Below are 26,472 nucleotides of genomic sequence, written 5' to 3'. Positions count from 1 at the left end.
AATACGTACCTAAACGATACGAGTTGGTTGTCCGACATATTCGGTGGTTGCAGAAGTCTCACGGGGTGAAACGAAGAAAATAGGTTGACTTTATGTAAAATTTTGGACATACGCCATTGCTAAGCACTTTTTCTGTAGAAGAAAACTAAAAAAATACCCAAAAGATATAAACACCACTTAATATTCCATAACAGGAATATGGTCAACAAAAAAAATGGATTAATAGAAAGAAAAAATCCCCACAAATGATGACAGCACAAAAATATTGAACCCAAAAAACATTCAGCACAACAGTTCAAACGAGACAAAAACACGACAAAACGAAAAGACGAAACAAAAACAATAGTTTTCCAAAAGAGAAACAAGCGACGTTTCGGGAACTAGTTTTTTTTTTTAGTTTTCTTCTACAGAAAAAGTGCTTAGCAATGGTGTATGTCCAAAAGCTCACATCAAGTCATGCACTCCCATCGCACAAATCATTCAAAGATAATAAAGTAGGTTGGATGACACAATGTGGTGCGTGTTTCAGGAGCGCGTGATGTGTGCCGGGATGAGGCCGTGTGGTCCGTGTGTTCGCAGAGACACGGCGTGTCGCCGCGGGCAGAGGCCGGAGAAGTGTGATGTCTCTCCTCGTTGCAAGAGTCCCAGCATGGCGCCTCGGGCGAGACCTGCGCTCCGGCTAGCCCCCCACGAGCGCCGCGACCTAGCAGCGACCTCCTGGTCCCTGGATCTCGAGTGCGGCCATGCGCGCCGCGCGAGCCGACACCAGGCCGCCACGACCGGACAAACCTCACGGAGCAACTCTGCCCGAAACAACTCTCCCGCTGGCAACGAAGGAAATTTTTCCCCAGACAAAATAGATCCAAAAACTTTTCTTACTTTCAGAATTCACAACTTACTGACAATTATTTTCTCAACGGTAAGGGACATACATGTTAACTATTTTGTTTTCTGCAGAAGAATTTCAGGAAAGATACTAAGGAGGGATTACTCAGAATATATTGTCAGAGTGCCGATATTGGGTTGCTGGAAATGGAAGATTTTAAGACATAAGTGTGAAACTGAACTTGTGCATATCGCTGTAGGAAGTACGGAACCATTTGTGATCAGAAACTATTATAATTACAGTGTTTTTTATATGTGCATATTTCTTGGCAAAAGTACCCGAAGAGGTTATCCGCACAAGCACACTTTTGCGCGGACAAAAAATCGTGTTTACATAAACTCAAAGGACCGTTGTTTCTCTAGATACCGTTTTCTAATATCTAAGTTAATGAACCGGGTAAAATATACTTCAAGTGGATTTTTACCTTCTGGTAAATCAGACTTACGGGGTCTCTGCAGAGAGATAGTTGTTGAACATCATTGTGAGTTGTTTACGTTGGCATTACTTAGTTCGCTAATAACGTTTGTTGTATTCTCATTACTACCAGGAACTCACAAAGTGATGGTGTTTCAGTTCGCAAGCACAGACACCTGTTCTTGTTCTGCAGAACAGTTGAGAAGTATTGGTCTCCTTCGCATTCGCGTGATCGACTATGGAAAGGCGGCATGTGAGGAGACGTCGCTACCGAAGTCGAGAGAAAAACTGGACACAAAAATGCAAAGATTATTTGAGGCATTTCGTAGCGTTTATGTTCAGCAATGTTGGAATAATAGGGCTGGTCGTCAGTTACACGATTGCAGGTGCTTTTATTTTCATAGCCATAGAGAACAGAAAAGTGATCGATGGTAACGTGATGGTGATGAGGGAAAGAGAGATCTTAGCAAAACACATGTGGAAACTGACTTACGACATGAATGTGTTCAACGAGAGTCACTGGAAGAAAACCATGTTGAGTGAACTCCAAAACTACCAAGAAAAGGTTGTGGAAGCTATTCGCCTTGGGTTTGATGGCACTGACAACGTTGGAGAAAGTTTCCAGTGGACTTTCCCTGGAGCATTTTTGTATGCACTCACCGTAATCACCACTATTGGTAAGATTCTTTTTTTTATCTTAACTTATAATTTACTCAAAAAACCGTGACTTGTTTGGTTGTTGACAGCTTAGGTTGTATGGATATATGCACTAACATATACAATATATGATAGATCTTTCAGGTGGACATTAGTTTTATAATTAACAATAGTTGTACTCTACCGCTGGTATAAATATCTGATATGTTTCCAGTAAAGCAAAAAAAAAGTGATTTTCCTGTAGGTGCTGTATCATAAAATTGTACACCTTTATTTAACTTACACTTTTTAATTTAATAAATTATGCAACTTGTTGAGTACTCTCAAGAGTAATACAGTTTTAACCAGTGTGAACGAAAATAACCATTTTTATGTTTTAATACAGAAGTTAAAGCTAACTCCTATTGTTTCACAGATTTCAGAAACTACTGTAACACATATAAAATACTATAAACAAATCATCATTTGAGTCATTAAATTCATGGTTGAGAAACCGTTTTTCTCTGGTCCAGTTGCGCCTTCTTTTAAGTGATGAACTATTCTGAGAGAAATCTGCAAGGTTCTTTTGGTGAATCATTCAATCTGTACGTACCATCTACTTGCTATTCTAACTCTTGGATCGTTTCCCGTCTACCTTTCCTTGGACAACTAGTTTCTCGAGATTATTTTTATCGCCATGAATCACGTATTGTAAAACCCGGTATCTCCAAACGGGAGATTGCCTAAGCTCATTTTTTTTTCTGATTTTAAAATTTGGATGTTATATCCTATAGCTATTCAAGGTTTATGCATTATTCGTGGCCAGTACATATTGAAGCAATTTAATATGTTTATATCTTATGTCTTCGTGGTCAACGATTCTACACAATACAGGAAAATACTGAACATTGAAGTTTCCGTGAGTGTTTTTTTTTGTCTGCATGTTTTGTCATAGGCTTGTCAGAAAAATTTTTTTAATGGATAACCATTGTCATACAGTGGTAGACGTTGCGTTCACTTCAAAGTTTCCAACCTGTGTCAAAGGCTAGGATTTCAAAGCAGTGTGAGAGTAGCACGAAACTCCCTTTTATTAGGGAAACGGAAATGTAGATCTGGCTGTGATTATTGAGAGGGAAAATAACATTTAATAGAGGAACACATGATTTAGCGGCAATCTAAAATTTAATATTCATATGGAATTATCATCTGCCCGTCAGGCACAGTAGTGTAGGTAGAGCGCCTAACAAAGGTTTAAGACCACAGGCTTATTTAAAATAAAATAACCCTTGTTTTTATTTTTTTTTTTAGTTATCATTTCATGAATCTGTTGTGAATAGTGCAGATCATGAGACACACACACACACACATATATATATCCTAAAGACATTGCAATACGACATTTAGTTTTCAAGATACAATTTTTTTTTAATTTTTGATACTTATTATAAAAACCTACATTTTTAAGTATCAAAAATGTTGTAAATACTTAACCATTTAGTTGATTGCGGTATCAATTTTTTTTCCAATATTTTAATATGTATGAAACCATTTTCAAAAAAATAAATGGTTGAAAAATTTGCTTACATACAAAAAGTTTTTTTTTATTTCAAAAAATTATAGGTGAAAAATATGAAGTTTTTTTGCGGTTTAGGTGTAAATATAAATCTGGTCGATATAACCAGCGAGACCGTATAGGCACCAATAAATAGCTTTTACAGAAAGCTATGAAATGGTGTCCATAAAGTTTCGCTAGCTAACTCTAAAACATTTATATTTCTATTTAAAAGTGCTAATATAATTCATTTTTTCCGTCTATATTTTTTTAAAAACTAAAAAAAAATCTTATTTAAAGAAATTGTTAACCTTTTTATTTTTCAAAATGATTTTATACATCTTAAAATACTGGGAAAAAGTTTATATTGAAATCAAACAAAGGGTTTAGTATTTACAATCTTTTTGATACTTAAAATTGAAGCATTTTATAATAAGAATCGAAAATAAAAAAATTTGTATCTTGAAAACTAAATGTTGTATTGCAATGTTTTTAGTATAGATACATGTCTCATGATCTGCACTGATCAAAAATATTCATGAAATGATAAATTTAAGAAAACTAGAATAATTTAATTTTCAATATGCCTGTGGTCTTAAACTTTTGTTAGACACTGTATGTTCACTCGAGCCTTGGGTTCCGGGTGTATTGTTTGGTGTCGGTTTCTTGGATTGTCTTGGATGACCTTGACTTTTCCTTTAAACAGTATCCCTGGTTACTTAGTTGTTTTGAATATATTTATTTGTGATTTTTAAAAGACAACAGAATTTATAAAGGTTTTAAACTTACAGCCATTTTGGTTTTTTGTATGTATTTTAACTGACAGGTGTTTTATTTTTAACTTCGATTTATTTTGTAAGATTCAATTTTTTATATTGCGTATATAATATGTTAACTTTTTTTTTTTTTTTTTTTAGTAATTTCATTTAAGTTGGTAGATGAAAACGAAAGACTGCCCGCTCTGTGTTTTGTTTCTTTTGCCGTGCTATCGCCCGCGGTTACGTCATCGGAGAACAGCTGTCTAACGGCGCGAGGCGAATTCGCCCGACACACGGAGCCAGGGAGACCTAAGATGCACATCAAGTTCTGCCATTCCCGATTACACCCGAACAATTCACCTTCAGCCAACTTCGGGATTTGTTTTATTTTTGCGTAGGAAAAATGAATTCAAGTATTAAAAGTGGTCGGTTAGGTTAGCTACATGAAAACACTTTAAAACACTATGGACGGTTAGTTAGGTTAGTATAGCTACATTAAAATAAACAGAGAAATATAAATATATATATATAAATAAACCCGAGGATGGCCGAAGGTTCGGGTGTAATCGGGAATGGCAGAACTTTATGTGCATCCTAGGCTTCCCCACGGAGCAAGCGAGAGAACCATAGAACAAGATAACTAAAACCATGTTTTGCGCGACATGTAACTCTATCTGTTGGGTGAGACCGTAACTGCTAAAAATAACTACTTGACGACTAATTGCTAAGTAACCGAGATTGAAACTGGCGTGAAAAACATAATGCAGTGTTGTAATTTAAAAAAGCATGTTATACATAAATAAGTAGTAGATGCAAACTTACTGGTCGGCCACAACACAAAATATGTGACTACTAAAATAAATTGGAATAATTTATTTTCATAAGCAAATTAAAAACCTTAAAATATATTTTCTAGCCCTTACACCACTTATTGGAAAGCTTAATTTTAATGAAACAGATATCTTATTTCCATAAGCAAATTTGTTTGCAGAATTGTTTGCCTGATAAAAGATAATGCATTAATTCTCACAATAAATATAACTATGTTAGTAATATATTATGAAAGCTACTATATAGCAGGTGGGCTCAAAAATACTTCAAAAAAATTGGTTGTCTGTAAAGTCGATTTACGGACGATAGTTTAACGTGACAACGTCATAACAAAACATTGATGAAATGATTGCATACTTTTATGAATAAAATTGAATCATTTTTATTTTAATAATAAAAGAATAAATACTTGAAATTATACTAGTAATCAAATTTTAAAAATGCAAGAATAATGAACCTTTATTGCCGAAATTGTTGTTGTAATAAGCAATGAAAACCACTTTTCACTTCACTTTATAAACAGTCGAGTGGAAGAGAGATAAATGCGGCGCAAGCGTACATTGAGCGTAACGGGACACAGCGTAACGGGACACAGCGTAACGGGACAATGTGCGTAACGGGACACTTTTTCGTGCGTGTAGCCGGCGTTCATCGATTTATTAGACGTTGTCACGTCAAAAACTAGGTCTCAGTCTCGGTAATTAAAGTTCCCCCCCCCCTGTCCCACCTTTCCAGGAAAGAACTGAGCTAGCTGGCGTTGTGGCCTGGCAGAGAGAGAGAGAGAGAGAGTGTGTGTGTGTGTGTGTGTGTGTGTTAGACATTTTTATTTGAAATTATATAATACGAATCCAAATTACTTTACGAAGAAGGCTTGCATACAGGCGAAGGTTTCAAGTCGAATCAGCGTGCGAAAGCTAAAGCATTTAGATTTGCAAGTTGAACGTAGAACCAGATGTTGTACGAATGAATTGCTGTAAGTATTTTGTGGTTTCTATCAAATGTTTTAAGAAATGAACTTTTTTTAATGAAATTTGTGCGCCACGCGCTAAGGTTAACCGTGGCGCACGAATGCATGCAGTCATGAGGCAGTAGCTGATGATTCATAGTTAAGCTTTAGGTAAACACTTGTGGAAATGGATTTCAAATATATTTTGCAGAACTATGTTGGACATGGGTTTTGGCTGTAGAAATGTAAATTTTTTTAGGCGGTAAAAACAAGCTAAATGTACACTCACACCCTGGACGAGTCTAGAAAAGTGTGTGTGTGCGCGCTTATATATATGTGTGTATATATATATAGGTGTGTGTGTGTGTGTGTGTGTGTGTACATATGTATTACAAAGACTGGAGTATGAAAATTAGATTTGAAAGATTTTAGTTTATTTTAATATTTTAATATTCATTCACATTAATAACTTTCTATTTACTTTTTAAATTTTTTAATGTATTTAAATTGTAATGGAAATATTTTGTTGTGGGGAAAATAATAATATAATTCAGCTCAACAACGCCGGCGTTGGGTTGTATATTTTTTAAGGTAGAGTTTTAATAGTATTTTATATATTTTGTAGATTTTAATATAAGCATTACTTCCTAGTGTTAAATTTCTCAGCGGTAAACAAATCCCGTTTTGAGGAAAAAATTTCCTGTTATAGTCTTCAAAAATGTAGGACGCTCTAAAAATTCTGTAAGCGGCTTAAATCTCCTTTAAAAAAAATTACAAATGTAAGCCGCTGGAACTGTACTTTGACCTCATTTGAAATATGGTACCTAGAGAAAAAAATTAAACACCAGGATTCCATTGTGTCTTAAAAACTAATAAACGTTTTTAAAAAATAAAAAGTATTAAAAATAAAAATGACTTACATAATCGAATCCGGAGTCCTGGTATATATTACCAGTAAGAACAATTTTTTTAAAATCTTTTACTTTCTCTACACTATCTACGAGGCAGCTGACCCCCACTACTAATTGCAAGTCATATATTATTTCTACCACTATCACGCTACGGCAGCAATCTTGTATCAACCATGTCGCTTTATTAATTACCGGCTAGTGCTTACTTACTAGTTACCATAACGCCAATTATTGTACTGTCTACCGTACGTCGAACATATTGGCCACCATCTTAAAAATTCTTAATCATCGTCCAAACAATTCTGAAAAAATCGTTAAATCGTAAAATAATTTACCTATTATTGTATTTATTGATTTGATCGATCAAATCAATCAATTCAGTTTGATCTTTGGCTGGAGCAAATAAAAATATTAACTACAATAATAATTATTATATTGTATATCGCCTCAATGTAACATTTTACAATTAACGTCTAGGTTCCGGGTACAGAAATTAAAACAAACATAGTTTACAAACATTATTTATTACGTAAATTATATGCTACTACAAGCAACAGAGGCTACACATCATCAACACTTCCTTCAGTTCCATGTGATTTTGAAACCAACCCTTTGAATGCCTTGCAATGCCTTTTCAGGGCACCTTTCGTGTGAAACGTTTTACCACATGTCACACTTGCAGCGTACTGGAGCCGGATTTCGCGAGAAAAACGGTTCATGGCGCTTGCGCATTCCACAATGTACGAAAGTATTACCACAGTAGATGAAACAGTACCCGAGTGTGGACGATGATAGCGTAATCTATTCGTAGACGATTATTTCGGTGCCATTGCCGGTACTGTAGACAAACATGATTCCTCACACGAAGTCACTACACTTCTTTAAGTCTCTTCTGGTGACAAAACTGTAATCGGTAATGTCAGTGCAGATGCAACCGAAATCTCCTCAGACATCGACGTCGCTGCTTTTGAGGTCACGTCTACCAACGAAGTTGTAGATGCTAAGTCAGACTAGACCGAAGAAGTTTCTACTGCTGATATTACAGATGTCATCAAGATCCCATCAAGATCTTCGTCATTGATGCTACTGCTGCCATCAGATATGGTAGTCTTGATGATGAAATAACTAAGTAGAATAAATGCCAAGAGAGTCTATCCATGCTCTTCCACAAATAAAGGTGATCTGAGAGTCACACTGAAGTCAAGGAATTTATTTATACATCCACGCCCGAAACCACGTGACTTTTTGGCCTATCACATTTCTATTTGTAGCTATGAACGACTTGTAGGTATAACATACATTACTGGTCATTTTGTGCCATTGGCTACATTTTTAACCTGTTGTGGCAATGTTCAAATATGAGAGGTCAATCTTAAATTTATACAAAATTAAATATTTTATTGAAATAAATAAATTAAAGTGTTTTTTGTCTCACATATTATACCAGTGACTGAGAGTATGAAAGTGAAGCCCTGGTAGCAAGAACCTCAGTTTACCTGTATCTTTCGTAGAGTGTGGATCGTCTGGTTAACTAGCTTATGTATGAGTTCAGTGACAATGCTTGAGAACTTAATGGCATCTTTACCATCAGCTGCAGTGACTTCAATGATCAAACCGTCATCCAAAGGATATGTTCCATTACCAAACTAAACCTACTGTGGAAATGCCATAAACGTGAATGTGTGTGGCTGTGGGAAACACCGTTGTTATATCCCTGAATGTATTACATTCCAGTGCAGCATGTGTTGTGGCAGTTTATCCACTATGAAAAGGTATTGTTGAATGTTCATCAGGGCTAATTGTAACCTACGTGACAAGGCCATTACGTACGTGTTCAATGCAAAGTGCCAATAAAAATGTACGAGTGTCAATTTAAGGCTTTAGAAAAAACTCTTTACGGTGTAAAAAAAAATTTGGTAAAACATTTAGTCGTCCTGATCATCTAAGAAAAAAAAGTCAAATTAAGTAAAGATACAAATTGACAAATGATACGCTCGCCAAAGACAAGTGGTGTGGATAAATATATGCATTGTCTTCATTGTGACTCTCAGTTAACATTTCTTTGTGTAACAGCACGGGTAGACTCTCCTGGCAGTTATTCTACTTAATTATTAAAATCATCGTCCACATTCGGGTACTTTTGCATCGACTGTGATAAGACTTTCGTACATCGTGGAAATCGCAAGCTTCTTGAACTGTATTGCTCGCACAATCTGACTCCAGTACCTCACAAGTGTGAAAAATGTGGTAGTCAATTGTCACGAAAATATGCCCTGCAAAGTCTTTGTATGACATGGAAAGGACTGGCTTTAAAATCTGAAGGATTTTATGTTGATTTTCATCCTCTGGGCTGGTAGTAGAATATAATTTATGTAATAAATAATGTTTGTTAAAAGAAGATGTTTTTATTTTTTGTACCTGGAACCTACACCTTTATGGTAACAGCTAAATTGAGGTGATATCAAATTTATTATTTGTTTTTGTGCCAGAAGTTTTTTTTTTTGGACACGACAAAGTTTAAATGAAGACTGTAATCGATAAAATCAATATGTTAATAGGTTAATTACTTTGTATAAAAATTGAATCGTGGTGTTTATTTTCACTCGAGGTATCATATTTCAACTGAAGTCAAGGTCTAGTCTTATCAGCTTGAATTTACATTTTTCTTTTATTACTAAGCTATTTTGTAACATTTAAAGCCTCTGGCATTTTTGAGACCTGAAACGGGGAAACTATCCCTCAAAATGGGTATTTTTCCCCGAAATAAGGACATTTTTGTCAGTTTGAGGATTTTTGAGTTGTTTATCGAGGACTTTTGTGGAAAATATGGCTGGCATGACGTCACAAATCCAAGATGGAGGCTGGTTAATTGACATGCGCCACTTAACATAGCCTTAATCCTGCACCAGACTCGCCATGTACACACTACTGCAAAAAAATTTAAATGAGAATAAAAGGGATTTCATTTGTTTAGTAATTTTTTCTTAACTTGAATAACGAAATAATAATTAAATAGCAAGTTTGTTACATTCTTTAAATCATTCATACAATGGGGAATTTTGATTTAGTAGAATATCTTGGACATAAACAATTGGAGTTTTTCACTGTTTGTCTTGAAAAAAAAACCTTCTGGTAGGAAACTAGGTGTGTTCGTCCGTGTTGTCGTTGTGTTATCTTTAATATCTGTTGTTCTTCATCGATGTGTTCGTATATTTGCTGCGTTGTCCAGGTTATGTTGTCTTCATGCATTTACTATTATTGTTGGAACTGTGTCGTGGTTGTTAGCTCACTGTGTTCGTCTGTGTTGTCATTATTTTTTCAATGACTAAATTCCTTCCACAGAATTCTTGTGCTGTCTGATATTTAAGTTTAAATGTGTTCATATGTACTATCGTCGTTGTGTTGTTCATAATACCGGTTAAGGTACATCGTTGGGTTTAACTGTTTGACTGATTGGGTTTGTTCTCGGTGGGTTTGTGTTTACATTATCTATATCTTAGTCCGCGTTCTTGGATCTTCTCTAATGACAAACAGTGCACAACTGAGGTTTGTTGTTTTGTAAGTGTGTACGTTGAAGGGAAGCCTAAGATGTACATCAAGTTCTGTCCCTGCCCGAACACGCCCGAATATTCACCTTCGGCCAACCTCGGGTTTATTTATATATATATTTTTATTTCTCTGTTTATTTTAATGTAGCTATGCTAACCTAACTAACCGTCCGTAGTGTTTTAAAGTGTTTTAAAGTAGCTAACCTAACCGACTACTTTTAATATTTGAATTAATTTTTCCTGCGCGAAAATAAAACAAAATCCCGAGGTTGGCCGATGGTGAATATTCGGGCGTTGTTCGGGCAGAGACAGAACTTGATGTACATCTTAGGCTTCTCGTACGTTGAAGGTAGAAATATTTTAAGAGACCGGAGTTGGACCACTGGAGTGTTGGCCGGATGCAGCGAGGCACAGGAGTGAGTTGCGGGCACGCGGTCGCCTGTGGCGCTCCCAGCGGCGGACGGCGGAGTTGCACGCCGACTCAGAGGAGCGGCTAATGAGCAAAGAAGCGGCCCGACAAAGGCGCCACATGAAAGCGCACCGCGAGCGTTGCGGGAGGCACTGGTCTCTTTCTCTCTCTCTCTCTCTCTCTCTCTCTCTCTCTCTCTCTCTCGTCGATCCGCACAGCTCTACTTCCTCGGGCGCGTCGCAGGAGGAATTCAAACGCGCGACGGAAGCTCAACAGGTTGAAAGTCCAACGCGCGTTTGCGTTTGTGCTGTAGCCACGGGCTGGATTCGTCAAGATGGCGGACCCGCGTGTGGTGACAAGCACCAGTATATTTTTACTTACTTTCGTGTACACTTAGCCAAATATCATTGTGAAACTATCCTGGAGTACAAGTTGTAAACTTGAATAGAAATAACAAGACGATCGCAAATTAAAAAAAAAAAAAATTAACTTTAATTTAGTAAAAAAAAAAATTTTTTTGGAACAAACATGGCGCTGAAGATATTTTACACAAGTTGGTTTTCTATAGCTTTGCGCTATCTTCCGTGGTGTTATTTTTTGAACTGAAGGCGCAGTCCAAAAGAAAGATTAAAACAAACAAGTATAACTTCTAACAAGTGCACATTGTTTTTTTGATGCGACAACGTCTAATAAATCGATGAACGCCGGCTTCACGCACATAAAGTGTCCCGTTACGCACATTGTCCCGTTGCGCTGTGTCCCGTTACGCTCATTGTACGCTTGCGCCCCATCTATCTCTCTTCCACTCGATTGGAACAACCATCGATTTGACTTTTTCGAGGCACATTAAACTTGAAACACTCCCATTCGTTTCCTACTTTTCCTATCATCGTCCTATCCTTAACAGAATAACACAGATTGAAAGAAGTTAAATAGCAAACATGTGTGAAAGTTATAGTTAAAATAATCTCTTCGGTAAAGTAATAAACATATTTGGATTAATGACTGCAAATAAAAGTAAACTTAACAATTAAATAGTAGATTTCATTTCACTCCTTCTTTGTATCCATACAAAATAGTGATAATTCAATAAAAATGATTCAATTTTATTTATAAAAGTATGCAATCGTTTCATCAATGTTTTGTTATGACGTTGTCACGTTAAACTATCGTCCGTAAACCGACTTTACAGACAACCAATTTTTTTTCCAAAGAGATACTTCTTTACAACCGATTCAGCATGTAGAGTCATCACCTCGAAATAGTGCAACGCTCTGTAGTGCGGAGAGGGGAGACGAGTAAAATAGAGACTCAGACAACTGTAAGAGACTTTGAAGGTTTTCGTCACAGTGTTTGTTACACAATGTTTGACTAGGTAATTCAATTAAGTATAGAATGTTTTATAGTGTGTGGTCTTATGGAATAGTTTGATTTATAAAATATTTTTGATAATATCATTTTTTTAAATATTTCTGCCACTTTTAGGTAAACTTATAGCATTTTATATATTTTTTAAAATTTGTATGGAGTTTGATTTAATTATTAGTTTTTAAGAGAATTTAAAATTTTGTGTATACCTTAAATTTTTTAAGCATTTTTGGCTGTCAGCTACCAGATTCCTGTCGTTAGACGGCCTATGCCGACATACTTGCCTTCTTCAACTCTGTGCCTTGGCGGCACAGAACATTTCCCCGCGCTCCACGTGGCTACTTACTTTCCACCAACGTTCTGCACACGATTCCTTTCTTGCACATACGCCATTGCAGTTTTGCATGGTTTGCCGTTGAAAAAAAATTCGAGAAGGCAAACTAAGATATAAAAGACTAAATCAGCTTGGACAAACAGATACACCCAACGATGTACCTAAACAGGTATTATGGACAGCACAGACGAACACATTCATATTTGAATATCAGACACTCGACCTTAAAAACAAAAGGAATGTCAATGACTACATAGGATTCTTAAAGAACACCCCTTAAAGCGGAATTGCATTACTTCTTAGTAAAATGTTGTACAACTGACGATTAAAATAAGAGGTATATTACTGGCTACAACAAAATGTGAAATAGGGGAAAGTCTCCTATATTGGACCAGTTTCCATAATGTTGTAATTTTGTTGAATCAAACATATGATTTCAAGAAAATAATACTTGGTTATTATTTAGTATACATTTCTACAACATAATATAAAGATAGAGTTTAAAAACACTTATACATTTTGTGGGAAAAAATATTTTTCCAAGACCCTGCAATTGGTTCAATTTAAGCAACCGGTTTCTTAAATTGGACCACTGGTATCTCTAATTGGACCACTCATACAATTATATTATTTATGTCTGTAAGAGATATTAAATTTAACTAAATTGTTTTCAATTCTCAAAATGTTCATAAAATACATTTTAAAGTGATACTCTTAATGTTAAATAGATATTAAAATACTCTAATGGTTAATTTTCGCGTTATCTTCAAAACACCCTTAAAGTTATATTCTCAATTTCTCTTAAAGACACTAGAATGTATTAAATTATATTTTGTCCTTACACTGACTACAAAAATACTTCTTCACTCCTTTCTTGACACCAGCACATTATGAATGTACACATGATTTACATTTCATACACTGGATCATGTCTTCAATGCTTACCTCTTCACAAAAATTGCAGAACCATGTACTTTCACCCTGGCTTTTTCTTTTATGTTTTACTTCCTGTAACTGGGTAGGAGAGCGCAACCTTTTTGATGGGCGCACTCGCTTCTCATTGGCACTGATGAGGCTGTTTTTGTACGGGCTTGCTGTTAGCTCACCTGCTATTCCTGCACTTCTTGCCCTCCCCTTCTTTCTTTCAACCACTGGGTCAGGCGATATGTCACTGAGTGTAACTTTTAAAACAGCTGTTCTCTCTGGGGCCAGGTGTTTGTCACTAAGTGCAGCCGTATTTGCTACTGGAGCAATAGGCCTATCTGTAGACGAAGTAGAGGGAACTGAATCTGGTCCATTGCTTTGGTTTAAAATATCTGATGCCGTAAAATGTTTGTCACTAAACACTGTGCGGTCGATTGGCCATACTCCTGATTTTCTGAAACCATTTTAAGCTGTTGAAATAACCGCAGCTCGTTCGTACGCTTCTCCCAACAGCCGGGTGTTGCAACAGCCCAGCAACTTGGAACATGGTGACAGTGGGCCCAGGATGGGTTCTCAACCATTTCTGCACAGCTTGATCATAGTAGGTTTGTAGGGACTTGAAGAAGGCTACGTCAAGTGGTTGTAGTCGATGTGTAGTATGAGCAGGAAGCTGTAAAAGTATAACACCATTGCTTCGAGCGAGTACTAAGGCTTCTAGATTCTTGCTATGAAAGGAACCCATTTAGACTAATAAGTATATATTTTCCCAGAGTAATTAAATACTGTTCTATGTTGTTTCAAAATAAGAATGAGTTTTTTTTTAAGTTTCTTTAAATGGACCGGTCCAAATTAGGAAACTTGAAGCAGTCCAAATTAGGAAACTCGGCCATTTTTACAAGTTTTATCCCTGAATTAAATGAATGCATAACATTTTTATATACTAGGCATCTAATTGAATTGAAAATATGTGACGATTACGAATATGTATAAAAATCATATTAATAAGCTTACCTTAGTTGGTAGTTTTATCTTAGAAACACTCATAAAATTTTACTTTCGTTGAACAGAAAACACGTTTACCGTCACACACTACAGCCTGCGTCCATTTCAGCGCTCACAAAGGAATGAAGGGCTCGCTTGGGCAAGTAGTTCATTTTGACGCCGGTAGATGCCACCTCATTCCAAAAACGTGCTGGATAGACCTGTGGTCCAATTTAGGCGCCGGTCTAATTTACGCGACTTTCCCCTGTATATATGTCTACAACCTTTATAGAAACAAATCTAAATTAATTGACTGATTGTGAATTAAGACGTTACTTACCTGCAACGTTTAATAATTTTAAATATTTATTCTTTTTTATATTATACTGTTTTTAAAAGCGTTTTTGTAAATATAAAATACAATTTTTTTAGAATAGGCGCACTTCTAAAAAATTTCAATAAAATGTTGAAATTTTAATTTTTGTGATACTCACATTCTATTTGCTGACTGCCAAACAGCATTGCGATATTTTAAGCAGTATAACAAAATTTCTCTGTTTTGAACAGTTGATGCGATTAGGTTAGCTACATTTCAAATGCTGTAAATGTTTGATTAGTTTAAATCATTGATGTTTTCCGGGTATTCAAAGATACCACTTTTGCGAGTTTTCAAATCTTTATATAAATTAAAATTGTATCATGTTTCACAAAATGGTTAACATAACAATAGTATTGGATATAGGTACAAAAATTCAGGTTTAAAGTTAAGTTGTATGATCGATCTTGTGTTCAAAGATTACAAAAACTTGTTTCGACTATGAATACACTGTTTTAATACAAATATATGTGTACGAAACAAGATTTCAAACGTCCATTGTAATACAAGGGAATTTGAATTGCGCGAGCGTTCTTCAGGCTGAGCCGCTAGGGTCGCTGCTGTCGGGTGTTGCCAGTGTTCGCTGTGTTAAGGGGTTGCCTCCCATTTCAGGTCAGGATTTTATATTTACAGTAATTACAGATGAACTTGTAGACTTTTTTCAATTGTTTAACTTTCACGAAATGAAAAAATATATACCGAGTATACTTTTTGCATAATTAGCTGCCAAAGTTACATTTTTAACATTTTTGGGTTGTACAAATAAGGAGAATTTAATTGATTGCAGAACTGAAACTTTTTAGGTTTAACTCCAATGCCACTGGCTACTTCTAGATATGGTTTGCATTTCTATCACAAAAACTCATTTCATGTTTCTTGCTGTCAAAATCGTAAAAAAAAAAAAAAATGAGAATTTTGAAATGCCAGGTAAAATTAATTAATATTTTCTGAAAGAAATTCAAACCATTTCTTGAAGTAGCCAGTGGCATTGCAGTTAAACCTAAAAAGTTTCAGTTCTACAATAAATTTAATTCTCCTTATTTGTACAACCCAAAAATGTTAAAAAATGTAACTTTGGCAGCTAACTTTGCAAAAAGTATGCGCTGTATATATTTTTCATTTCGTGAAAGTTAAACAATTGAAAAAGTCTAAAAGTTTATCAGTGATTAATATAAATATAAAATCATGTCCTGAAATGGGAGGCACCCACTTCAAAGGTCTGTGTCCCACTACAGTATTTGGTATTAGTGTATATCATGGCCCCCACAAGGATGGGGCTGGGTGGACCCCTAGGTACAGGGCTCAGCCCTGTTTATTTTTATCTCAGTGTGTGAAATAACTATACATACTAGCTGTAGTTATATTAAAATTAAAATTATTTTATAAATAAAGTTTGGTTTGGTCTTATAAAATAGTAATCATAATTATACCCTGTATTTTCATTTTAAATAACATTCTAAAAATAAATGTAGGTAAGAAATAGCCATACAATACTAATGTAGCATAATTTTGGTGGGGGGGGGGGGGAGGGGCGGCCGTGGTAATCGAATGCGAGGGCCCTGGTGTAAAGACGGGAAGCATCATCAAGTTCTGTCCCTGCCCGAACACGCCCGAATATTCACCTTCGGCCAACCTCGGGTTTATTTATATATATTTATATTTCTCTGTTTATTTTAATGTAGCTATACTAACCTAACTAACCGTCCATAGTGTTTTAAAGTGTTTTAATGTAGCTAACCTAACCGACCACTTTTAATATTTGAATTCATTTTTCCTGCGCAAAAATAAAACAAATCCCGAAGTTGGCCGAAGGTGAATTGTTCGGGTGTAATCGGGAATGGCAGAACCTTTCGTTCATCTTAGGTCTCCCGTGTGAAGAGTGTTCGCCAGCAGTGGAGCCGCCGGCACGGAATCGAGTTTCCGCTCAGTAGTTCCGGCGACCGGCGACAGGGCGCAGCACCGGCCTCGCTCGCCCGGCGGACGGAAGCTGTGATTGGCTCGCGGCGCGGGGACCAATCACTCCTTCATTTCCTGTCTGTTTCATTTCCTGTCTATCGGCAGCAAGCACACACAGGAGGAAACACGTTTTTGAAACCAGTTGCAGAAAATGTAAAATTCTACAGCGTATTTATGCTGCATCTCTGCAAAATTGTTTTACAAGGTTTCCGTAACCTGTTGAAACACGTTATTCTAAATCAACTGTGATGTCTCAGGATGGTTCACTCCTTTGAGAGAGTTTTTAATTAACGCTTTCGTTTCTGTTGCTTACTTTCTTGGCGTTTACCGGGAGAACGAATTTTTTAGTTTGACATGGCTAAATATGACGTCATAGTGGCCATGTTTGATGACCAAAATTTGCCAAACGGTTTTTCGTAGAAAAATTCAAAAATTCCATTTTAGAGGGAAAAATACGGAAAAGAAATCAATAATTCGAAATTCAAAATGCCTCAAAATTTTAACCTCTAAAAGAAGGAAATATACCCAAAGAGGCTTAAATTAAAAGAAAATATTTTCATCATGGTGTCCTTGGTTCAAAACCCTACGAGGGTAAAAAAAAATGGCGATAGGTCCTGCCTCCTCGGAGGCAACTAGTAGACTGAACTCCCAACACTACTAACAAGTCATATATTATGGCTAGTATGAAGTCACGTCCGCCATCTTGGATCCAATTCTTTGTTTACGTCTGCTGGAGGCTGCTATCTTGGATTATGACATCTCAGCCGCCATATTGGGTTCAGTACATGCTACTAAGAGTGTTACGTAGTGCACACATAATCTGCTAAATTGCACTGCCACCATCTTGTTTTCAATACTCGATACTAGGAGCACTCCTACAGACATCATCAGCTAGAGGGCGCTGCCAACATATTCGGTTAATTTTTACCCACTAGAGATAGTCGCCGCTATCTTGAAAATCTGTATTTATTAATGTAGAAATTCGGAAAAGTTCCAAAAATCATCAAACCAGTTCAAGAACCAAAACAAACATTTTTTAACAAATTAAATATATTACATAAACTCTACACTACTACAGGAATCTAATCAAGATTTAGTTGGAATTGGCTTGAACTCCAATCCTCGATCGGTTTACTTACATATTCTTTTTCTTCCTTATAGATACTGTGTTTAACAGATGGCTTCACATCTTCGGAATGGTAAATGGGTTCGAACGGTAATGTTTTCCACGAAATACCTATTATCTTACTTTACCTGTAATTAGGTTTGTATTCATGTCTGTTGTACGCACACGAGTCTTCAACGTAATCCGAGAAGTCGAAATGTGAGCAGGTAGTTCAACAGTAGTCACACGGACTTTACCGTACATTTATTCATAAAAAAATGCGAACGACATATCACAGTAGCTGCAAGGATGTCTAGTCCATGAAGAGGATTAGGTTCGAACCATCCTGAGTTAAAACAGCGACATTTTAGGTTACAAGCATAAATACACATTTTTGTTACAATGTATTTTATACAAGATTTATGTTATGTGCGATGTCTAAAATTTGTTTATTAATTCTATAACTAACAGCATCCAAGAATAATTGTGGCAATTGTTGCTCATTGAGATAAATTAACAATGTTGCATTATTGTTTTGAGGGTTGGCCTACTGGTTTCTCGTTAATTTATCTCAATGGATTCTGTTGGTTACAGAATTAATAAACGTATAACACATTGTAAAAAGTGTGTTTAAATTAATTATTTTAACTATGCTTGTAACCCAAAACGTCACCGTTTTAACTCAGGATAAGCTGTCTGCTTCATAGAAATAACTTGCATATTTAGAACGAAAGCTTTTTTAAATGGTATTTAGGGGCGTTATGGAAAAACAAACGCAAGGAAATTTTCATACCCATGTGTATGAACATAGAACCTAACTACAATAATAGTATAATTAGCTAGGCTTCGTAACGTAAAAATTATATTGCGCGGTTAATAAGCTAAAGTAACGTGGTTCACAACACCGCAGTGGAAATGTTTTATTCTTCAGATTACTGGAACATTTTTTATCATATTGCTATAATAAAAATAATGACGTTTCGCATACGTAAAACATTATGAAAGTCCATTAATACTTCTTACTACATATGAAACAAATAGTATTTTTTTTCGTTTTTATTGTGAATATTAGTGATATGAATATTTTATAGTATAACGGAAGTAAATATAAATTAATAAAAATAATTTTTGTTACGAAAAATATCTTGATTAAAAATAAAATTGAAAAATATCTTGATTAAAAATAAAATTGATAATTATTTTGGCAAAACTCCGTTCCCCCGGAGAAACCCCCGGAATGGCCACCGCATGGGGAGCCCAAGAAAATAAACGGGCTCCCCATTTGGAAGCCACCTGGTAGGTTTTTTTCTGTTCCACCCACCGTTTCTTTGGTAGCCTGACTTGTTACAAAGGATTGTATTCATACCAGAGAAAATGCCGCCATTTTGTCTGGGCAATCCGCCTTGGAGGAGCCGGGGCGCGAACCCGGGTCCTACAAGTCACAAGGCAGGCGCTCTACCCCAGAACCAGAGTGGTAGAGCGGATACTTGCAGTTTTCTTAACACTGACATGATGTTATTCCACGAGTGTACTGTAGTTATTAACACGTGTTTATTCCTAGCAGTTGTAGGATATTTAAAAATACACGTTAGCGAGTGTTTTGAAGTATCGTGAAGGGGAAGGGGAAATCCACCTCACTTTACCTCAATGACGTTAACAATAAGAAACAAAAAAAAACTATGGCCCTTGTAAAGGGACAGGCAGAGTGCCAGACGTGTTGTGTAACCTCTAAAGAAATAAGCGTAAATATCAGAAATACAAAAATACACAATTTTATTATTCTTTAAATCAAGCCCCATATGAATATAGAGGGGAAACATATAACAAGAATTACGAAAGAAAGAATTACGTAAACAGGTACTGATGAGCAATACAAATAGCCAATATACAAATGTTATGTGCTAACGTTATTTAAATCAAGCAATAGCAGGTAGAATGCTGTCTGTCCGGACGTGAGAGGTGCGGCGGAGAAAAACGACAAACGCCCCGACGGAAAATGGGTCGAAAGCAAAAAACAAATTCAAAGAAATGCACAAGGTGAAACACACTGGCAATGCAAACCAGGAAATTACGAAGCAAATTCGGTGTCCAGCAAACATTACTTTATGAGGCCAAAAGGAGGCAAGCCAAACATGACGCAGAAGGCAAATTACAGAATTATCAAGAAAAAAAATGTAAGACACCGACCAGAGAACACCTCGTAGCCATGCGTAACACGGCGCGACGCCGAAGCACCCCTCACGGCGATCGCTCCCGGAACAGAACCGAACGAGCAAAATAATTACACCCCTATATATAAAAAATGCAGATGGCGCTAGTGTCGCACTCAGTAGGCCTGGAAGGAGGCGCCTACGTCACGCGGACGTCACAAGGGAGTGCGGGAGGGGGCTGTAAGGGGAACGAGGGAAGGGGAGGAGCCGGCGGGCCTCTGAATGCCGAAGCGCACGTTGCAGTTTTATTACTCGCCAGAGATGTTGTAACATCTAACTTCGGTAAACAGCAAATTCATATGTTATCATGTTGAAAATACACTAATAATACAAGACAATTTTTTTAAATAATGTCGAGCGTGATAAATGTGTTTTCAACTAAACCCGTCACTAGCATTCGCTGCCGGAGCAACTACGTCTACTATCAAATTATACACATTTGCAGAGCTAAATTTTAAAGTATATAATGAAATCGCTCCAATAAAGCGATAAAGGTATGAAATCTTAATATATATAAATCTCGTGTCACAATGTTTGTCCTCAATGGACTCCTAAACCACTTAACCGATTATAATAAAATTCGCACACCATGTGCAGTTCGATCCAACTTGAGAGATAGGATAGTTTAAATCTCAAATTATAGTCGCAATTTTAATTTATTGCGATTTATAAAAGCGAAATACCACTCACTGACTCACTCATCACGAGATCTCTAAAACTATACACCCGATTGACTTGAAATTTAGCATAATTATTCATTTTGTGATGTAGACGCTCACTAAGAACGGATTCTGCGGAAATCCGATCCCAAGGGGAGTTTCGGAGAGGGTGGGGGGGGGGGGGGGGTAATATATCAAAATTTCCATTTTTTGGTAGGAAATCACCATGGCAACGGCTGTTGCTTTGTTGATGCTTCATTCGTCTCTATGACAACGACTATTTCATTGTTAGTGCAGTCCTCATCACCGTTGAAATTTAGCTGGTATCTAAATATCAAAAATTACCCTTTTTTTCAAGTATTTATATTTTACAGACTTGAAACTTCACAGTAATGTTCCTTATGTTACGCAGGATGACATTTTCCGAAAATTAGATCCCATGGGTGGTTAAAACAAGGCAACAGGATTTTGCATTGTTCATGCCTTCTGCGTCTCCATGGCAACGGGCATCGCGCGGCAGTGGCGTACCCACAAGGAGGGGCAAGTATAATGAGCGGCGCAAGCGTGATCTGCCTGTAGACTGCCGTAGCGAAGTACGGGTACATCAGTTGTATGTTGCGTGCACGAGTCGGGAAACCATCGGTGCTATTCATTTTCTCTCCGGTACATTATACAGCATTGTAATAAATTTTCACTGATTTTTTTATTATTTACCATTACTGTAAATGGGTGATGTGGCTTAATTTTTTTCCATTAGTATAGCCGTGCGAAGCCGGGTCGGGCAGCTAGTAATTCTATAAATTTTCCCATGCCGTCCACCATAGATGTCAAATTTCCGTTCAGTTCACCAAATCACACCTATTAAACGCCGTATGCCGAGAGCTAAGATGTTGTGTTTATAAAATTTTTAAAGTATTGTTACGATTTACAGGGTTCGTAAAGGATAGCCCAATTAAAGATTTTATTACACTACACAGTTTTATTGATGGCCAATACATATGTCACTTACAATTAATCTTCTAAAATGGCAAATAATCAATTGTACTTAAAAATGTTGCTTCCTCAGTCACTCGTTTTTACACACCGCACACCTCGCTGGGCCGCACCTCTGGCGCAACTCTCGCCACAGCACCCCTCGTGGACCTCCGTCGCCGCACTCCACCGCCGCCGACGCACTTGCCTTCGCCGAGGATCCGCCCGACGCCTCGCTCGGAACTTCGCTCGGGACTCCGCCGCGCCCGCGGCACTATCGCCTGGAACTGAACTCTTCGCCCTGGAACCTTCGTCCAGGGACTTCGCCACTCTATCGCCCGGAAACTCCGCCGCGGGAAAACTCCCGACTCCACTCACTCCCTGCCCTGGAACCTTCGTCCAAGGACTTCGCCACTCTGCCGCACCCGCGGCAATATCGCCCCGGAAACTCCGCCGCGTGATAACTCCCGACTTGAACTCACTCCGAGGCCGACGTCCTCGTCTTATATATCAGCCCAGGCGCCTTCCAGAAATCACGAGCTGGTTGGGGCCAGTCGCGTCACTCCGCGCCAACCCGACGGTAGAAATCTCTCGAAACACGTGTCGGTGACTCGCGTAACTCCGCAGCTGTCAGGTTTCGGATGTAAAACAAACAGCGCCGCGAGGGGAGCTGAGGGCTGGAGGGAGGGGAAGCGGCGACCCAGGTGCGCGCGGAATGTCTCATGTTGCGCGGCCACGTGATGTCAGCCAGCTGTGCACCTGCACGTGTCGCGGCCTTGCTCACGTTCGTAACAGTATAGTTATATAAGTGAGGTTATATTTCCATATATACAACGATGTCAGGTTGCTTGTAAGCTTCCATTGTCTCTGGCAGCTTTTTTTCATTAGAGTGTTTGTGAGGTTATGTTCCTGTAATAACATTATTATTTTATCAACAAAAATAATAAATTATGATAAACATGTTTCAATATTTATTAAAATTAATACACATTTATGTTAATATTGATTACTGAGTGTTTATTTGAATTATTGTTTATTGCATTTATAGTTTACTAACCATCATTTTATTATGTTATTTATATTTTTTATTATTTAGACGCAATATAAAATATAGCTTCTAACGCAAGTACATACGTATACGCATCGATTATTTTATGATTTTTTTTTATTTCAGAATACAAGATTGGTTTTATGACTGTCTTTAATTTATTTGATATGTAATTTATTTATACTAAACTCCATTTAAACGATTTCACTGGCTAAAATTGATGTATGTTAAGCTGTGATGAATTACTTGGCCCATGGTAATGACACAAATGAGGTTTGAAGTATATGTGTGGATGTTTACACATTGCAATTTCTGTAAGCTACCTTCATCACAAAATTTTCTGTAACTTAACCAAAACAAAGTAAGTGTTTCACACATTTATTTTTAAAAAATACACAAATAGGGGAAAGTCGCGTAAATTGGACCGGCGCCTAAATTGGACCACAGGTCTATCTAGCACGTTTGTGGAAAGAGGTGGCATCTACCGGCGTCAAAATGAACTACTTGCCCAAGCGAGCCCTTCATTCCTTTGTGAGCGCTGAAATGGACGCGGGCTCTAGTGTGTGACGGTAAACGTGATTTCTGTTCAACGAAAGTAAAATTTTATGAGTGTTTCTAAGAGAAAACTACCAACTAAGGTAAGAAATTAATATGATATTTATACATATTCGTAATCGTCACATATTTTCAATTCAATTCGATGCCTAGTATATAAAAATATTAAGCATTCATTTATTTCAGTGATAAAACTTGTAAAAATGGCCGAGTTTCCTATTTGGACTGCTTCAAATTTCCTAATTTGGACCGGTCCAATTAAAGAAACTTTTAAAAAAAAACTCATTCTTATTTTGAAACAACCTTGCTGACATTCATAGAACAGTTTTTTTAATTACTCTGGGAAAATATATACTTATTAGTCTAAATTAGTTCGAACGAGCTGCGGTTATTTCAACAGCTTCAAATGGTTTCAGAAAATCAGGAGTATGGCCAATCGACCGCACAGTGTTTAGTGACAAACAATTTACGGCATCAGATATTTTAAACCAAAGCAATGGACCAGATTCAGTTCCCTCTACTTCGTCTACAGATAGGCCTATTGCTCCAGTAGCAAATACGGCTGCACTTAGTGACAAGCACCTGGCCCCAGAGAGAACAGCTGTTTTAAAAGTTACACTCAGTGACATATCACCTGACCCAGTGGTTGAAAGAAAGAAGGGGAGGGCAAGAAGTGCAGGAATAGCAGGTGAGCTAACAGCAAGCCCGTACAAAAACAGCCTCATCAGTGCCAATGAGAAGCGAGTGCGCCCATCAAAAAGGTTGCGCTCTCCTACCCAGTTACAGGAAGTAAAACATAAAAGAAAAAGCCAGGGTGAAAGTACATGGTTCTGCAATTTTTGTGAAGAGGTAAGCATTGAAGACATGATCCAGTGTATGAAATGTTAATCATGGGTACATTCATAATGTGCTGGTGTCAAGAAAGGAGTGAAGAAGTATTTTTGTGGTCAGTGTAAGGACAAAATATAATTTAATACATTCTAGTGTCTTTAACAGAAATTGAGAATATAACTTTAAGGGTGTTTTTAAGATAACGTGAAAATAAACAATTTGAGTATTTTAATATATATTAAACATTAAGAGTATCACTTGAAAAAGTATTTTATGAACATTTTGAGAATTGAAAACAATTTAGTTCAATTTAATATCTCTTACAGACATAAATAATATAATTGTATGAGTGGTCCAATTAGAGATACCAGTGGTCCAATTTAAGAAACCGGTTGCCTAAATTGAACCAATTGCAGGGTCTTGGAAAAATATTTTTTCCAACAAAATGTATAAATGTTTTTTAACTCTATCTTTATATTATGTTGTAGAAATGTATACTAAATAATAACCAAGTACTATTTTCTTGAAAACATATGTTTGATTCAACAAAATTACAACATTATGGAAACTGGTCCAATATAGGAGACTTTCCCCTACACATTAGTTTAAGGCATTAAGCATTTTCATTAGCGAAGTCTTTAACATTGTACGGACTGCCTCGTCGACTTTGGGCGCTGTCTCATCGATTCTGGTTGCAACTGGTTCGCATCTCTCGGGCTCAGGAACACAGGTATCCTACTGGACATCTTCTTCAACAGTACCTTCGGCGATGACAGTCTCGGTTGAGACATGGACGACGTCTGCGACTTGGCTTTGACTCAGTGCTTGTTGGAACAGGATCACTGACTGAACTACGACGAGACGCACGTCGTCGTCGCATTGGCATCTGCATAGATGCGTCGTAGGCCGCAACAGGTTGCAACACGTCCAAGTTTGGCGTTGTTGCACGTGCAGACGAAGCGACTACCTCTTCTATGCCAGCTGGAAAGATCCTGTACGGTCTTGCGTGATAGACGACACAGTTTCCAAGTTCTCAGCAATCTAGCAGCTGCTGAGTATTTACGTAGGACACAGTAAAGAGTGAAAACCGCCAGCGCTGAGCGCCTCCATCACAGGTTTCCGTGTGTGTGCGCAGATACCAAGCATCCCAGTAGCTGCACTCCACACTGCTGAAGCCAGGTCTTGCGCTCACGTACACGTTGGCCGCAGGCCCCCCACATCATTCTGTGGGCCCCGTTACTGGAGGTCATAATGATCCCCCCCCCCATTTTTTTATACTAAAAAGATTTTAAAAAAAATTTGGCTTCTATGTATATTGTTTTAGTTGTATTAATTCTTAACCTTAATCACTAATTTTTTTCAAACACACATTGAAACTAGTTTTAAGTCAGTGTTTAGATTGTCAACGTAAATTAATGTTGAATAATGACAAATAAATGAGTGTAACATGGAGTCACGTCGGATGTTGGTGGTTTTTACTCACAGTTGTAGATTCAGACACGTTCTGTACGCACAGCATATTCCGAATCATATTACTCTGGTGTGATATTTCGTCGGTAACTAAAATTAGGCCTGATTGTTTAATTGTTTTCCATGATTTATTTTAAAATTATCTACTTTTTTTAGTTTTAATTTGTTTCTTCTTTCCTTCGCGGGGCCCCTAGAATCACGCCGCCCCCCCCCCCCCCCCCCTAGACACGCGGGCCCAGCACCGGCCATGTGGGGGCTCTGGTTGGCAGGATGAAACGAAAACATCTCCCCTTCTTGCAGGCCGGACGACAACTGAAGGCACGAATCATTGCACGCATTTTGTATACGTAGGCTCTGCTCACACTGCGAGTGCCATTTTCGCGTTACCCGTGAGTTTCTAAGGCACACACTCGTTCAAACTTGTCGCGTGGCTGCTCACCATACATTGCACTGAGATTGGGCAGGGAAGGACAGCCGTAGTCGGTCTGCAGGTCCACAATTTCTGTGGCTCCGTCGGAAAACTTGCTCAGGCATTTATTCCGTTCAGGTCCGGCAACGTAAATGATGCCACGCGGATTCTGTTGTAGCAAATCATCTAGAGTGTTTTTCACTTGGTGGTACGGAATTTTACCATCGTCCCAATCCAGGCCATGGTTATATTTGCACAGTCATTCGTTCTAGCGTTTACGTTTATCGTCCAGTAGTTTCCAGGGATACGGAAGCTGGAAGGTGCAATTTAAAGTCCTGCCGTCATCCTCGTAAGTGAAGGCCATCTATCTCCTTTAGGACGAG

General features: G+C 37.6%; 1 protein-coding gene across 1 annotated transcript in view; it reads left to right on the top strand.

Annotated features, from left to right (window-relative positions):
• Window positions 1-679: 679 nt before the first annotated feature.
• LOC134529789 (TWiK family of potassium channels protein 18) overlaps window positions 680-26,472 on the top strand; it is a 36,621-nt gene continuing 10,828 nt past the window's right edge. Inside the window, exon 1 of the mRNA XM_063364236.1 lies at window positions 680-1,977. Within this exon, the coding sequence (XP_063220306.1) occupies window positions 1,539-1,977 (439 nt within the window). The 5' untranslated portion in view covers window positions 680-1,538. The remainder of the gene's footprint in view (window positions 1,978-26,472) is intronic.

This window comes from Bacillus rossius, chromosome 2 (assembly GCF_032445375.1).
Source record: "Bacillus rossius redtenbacheri isolate Brsri chromosome 2, Brsri_v3, whole genome shotgun sequence".
In the NCBI taxonomy this organism is placed as follows: Eukaryota; Metazoa; Arthropoda; class Insecta; order Phasmatodea; family Bacillidae; genus Bacillus; species Bacillus rossius.
The sequence above is the reverse complement of the archived record's forward strand: the minus strand, read 5'-3'. Positions and strand labels throughout refer to the sequence as shown.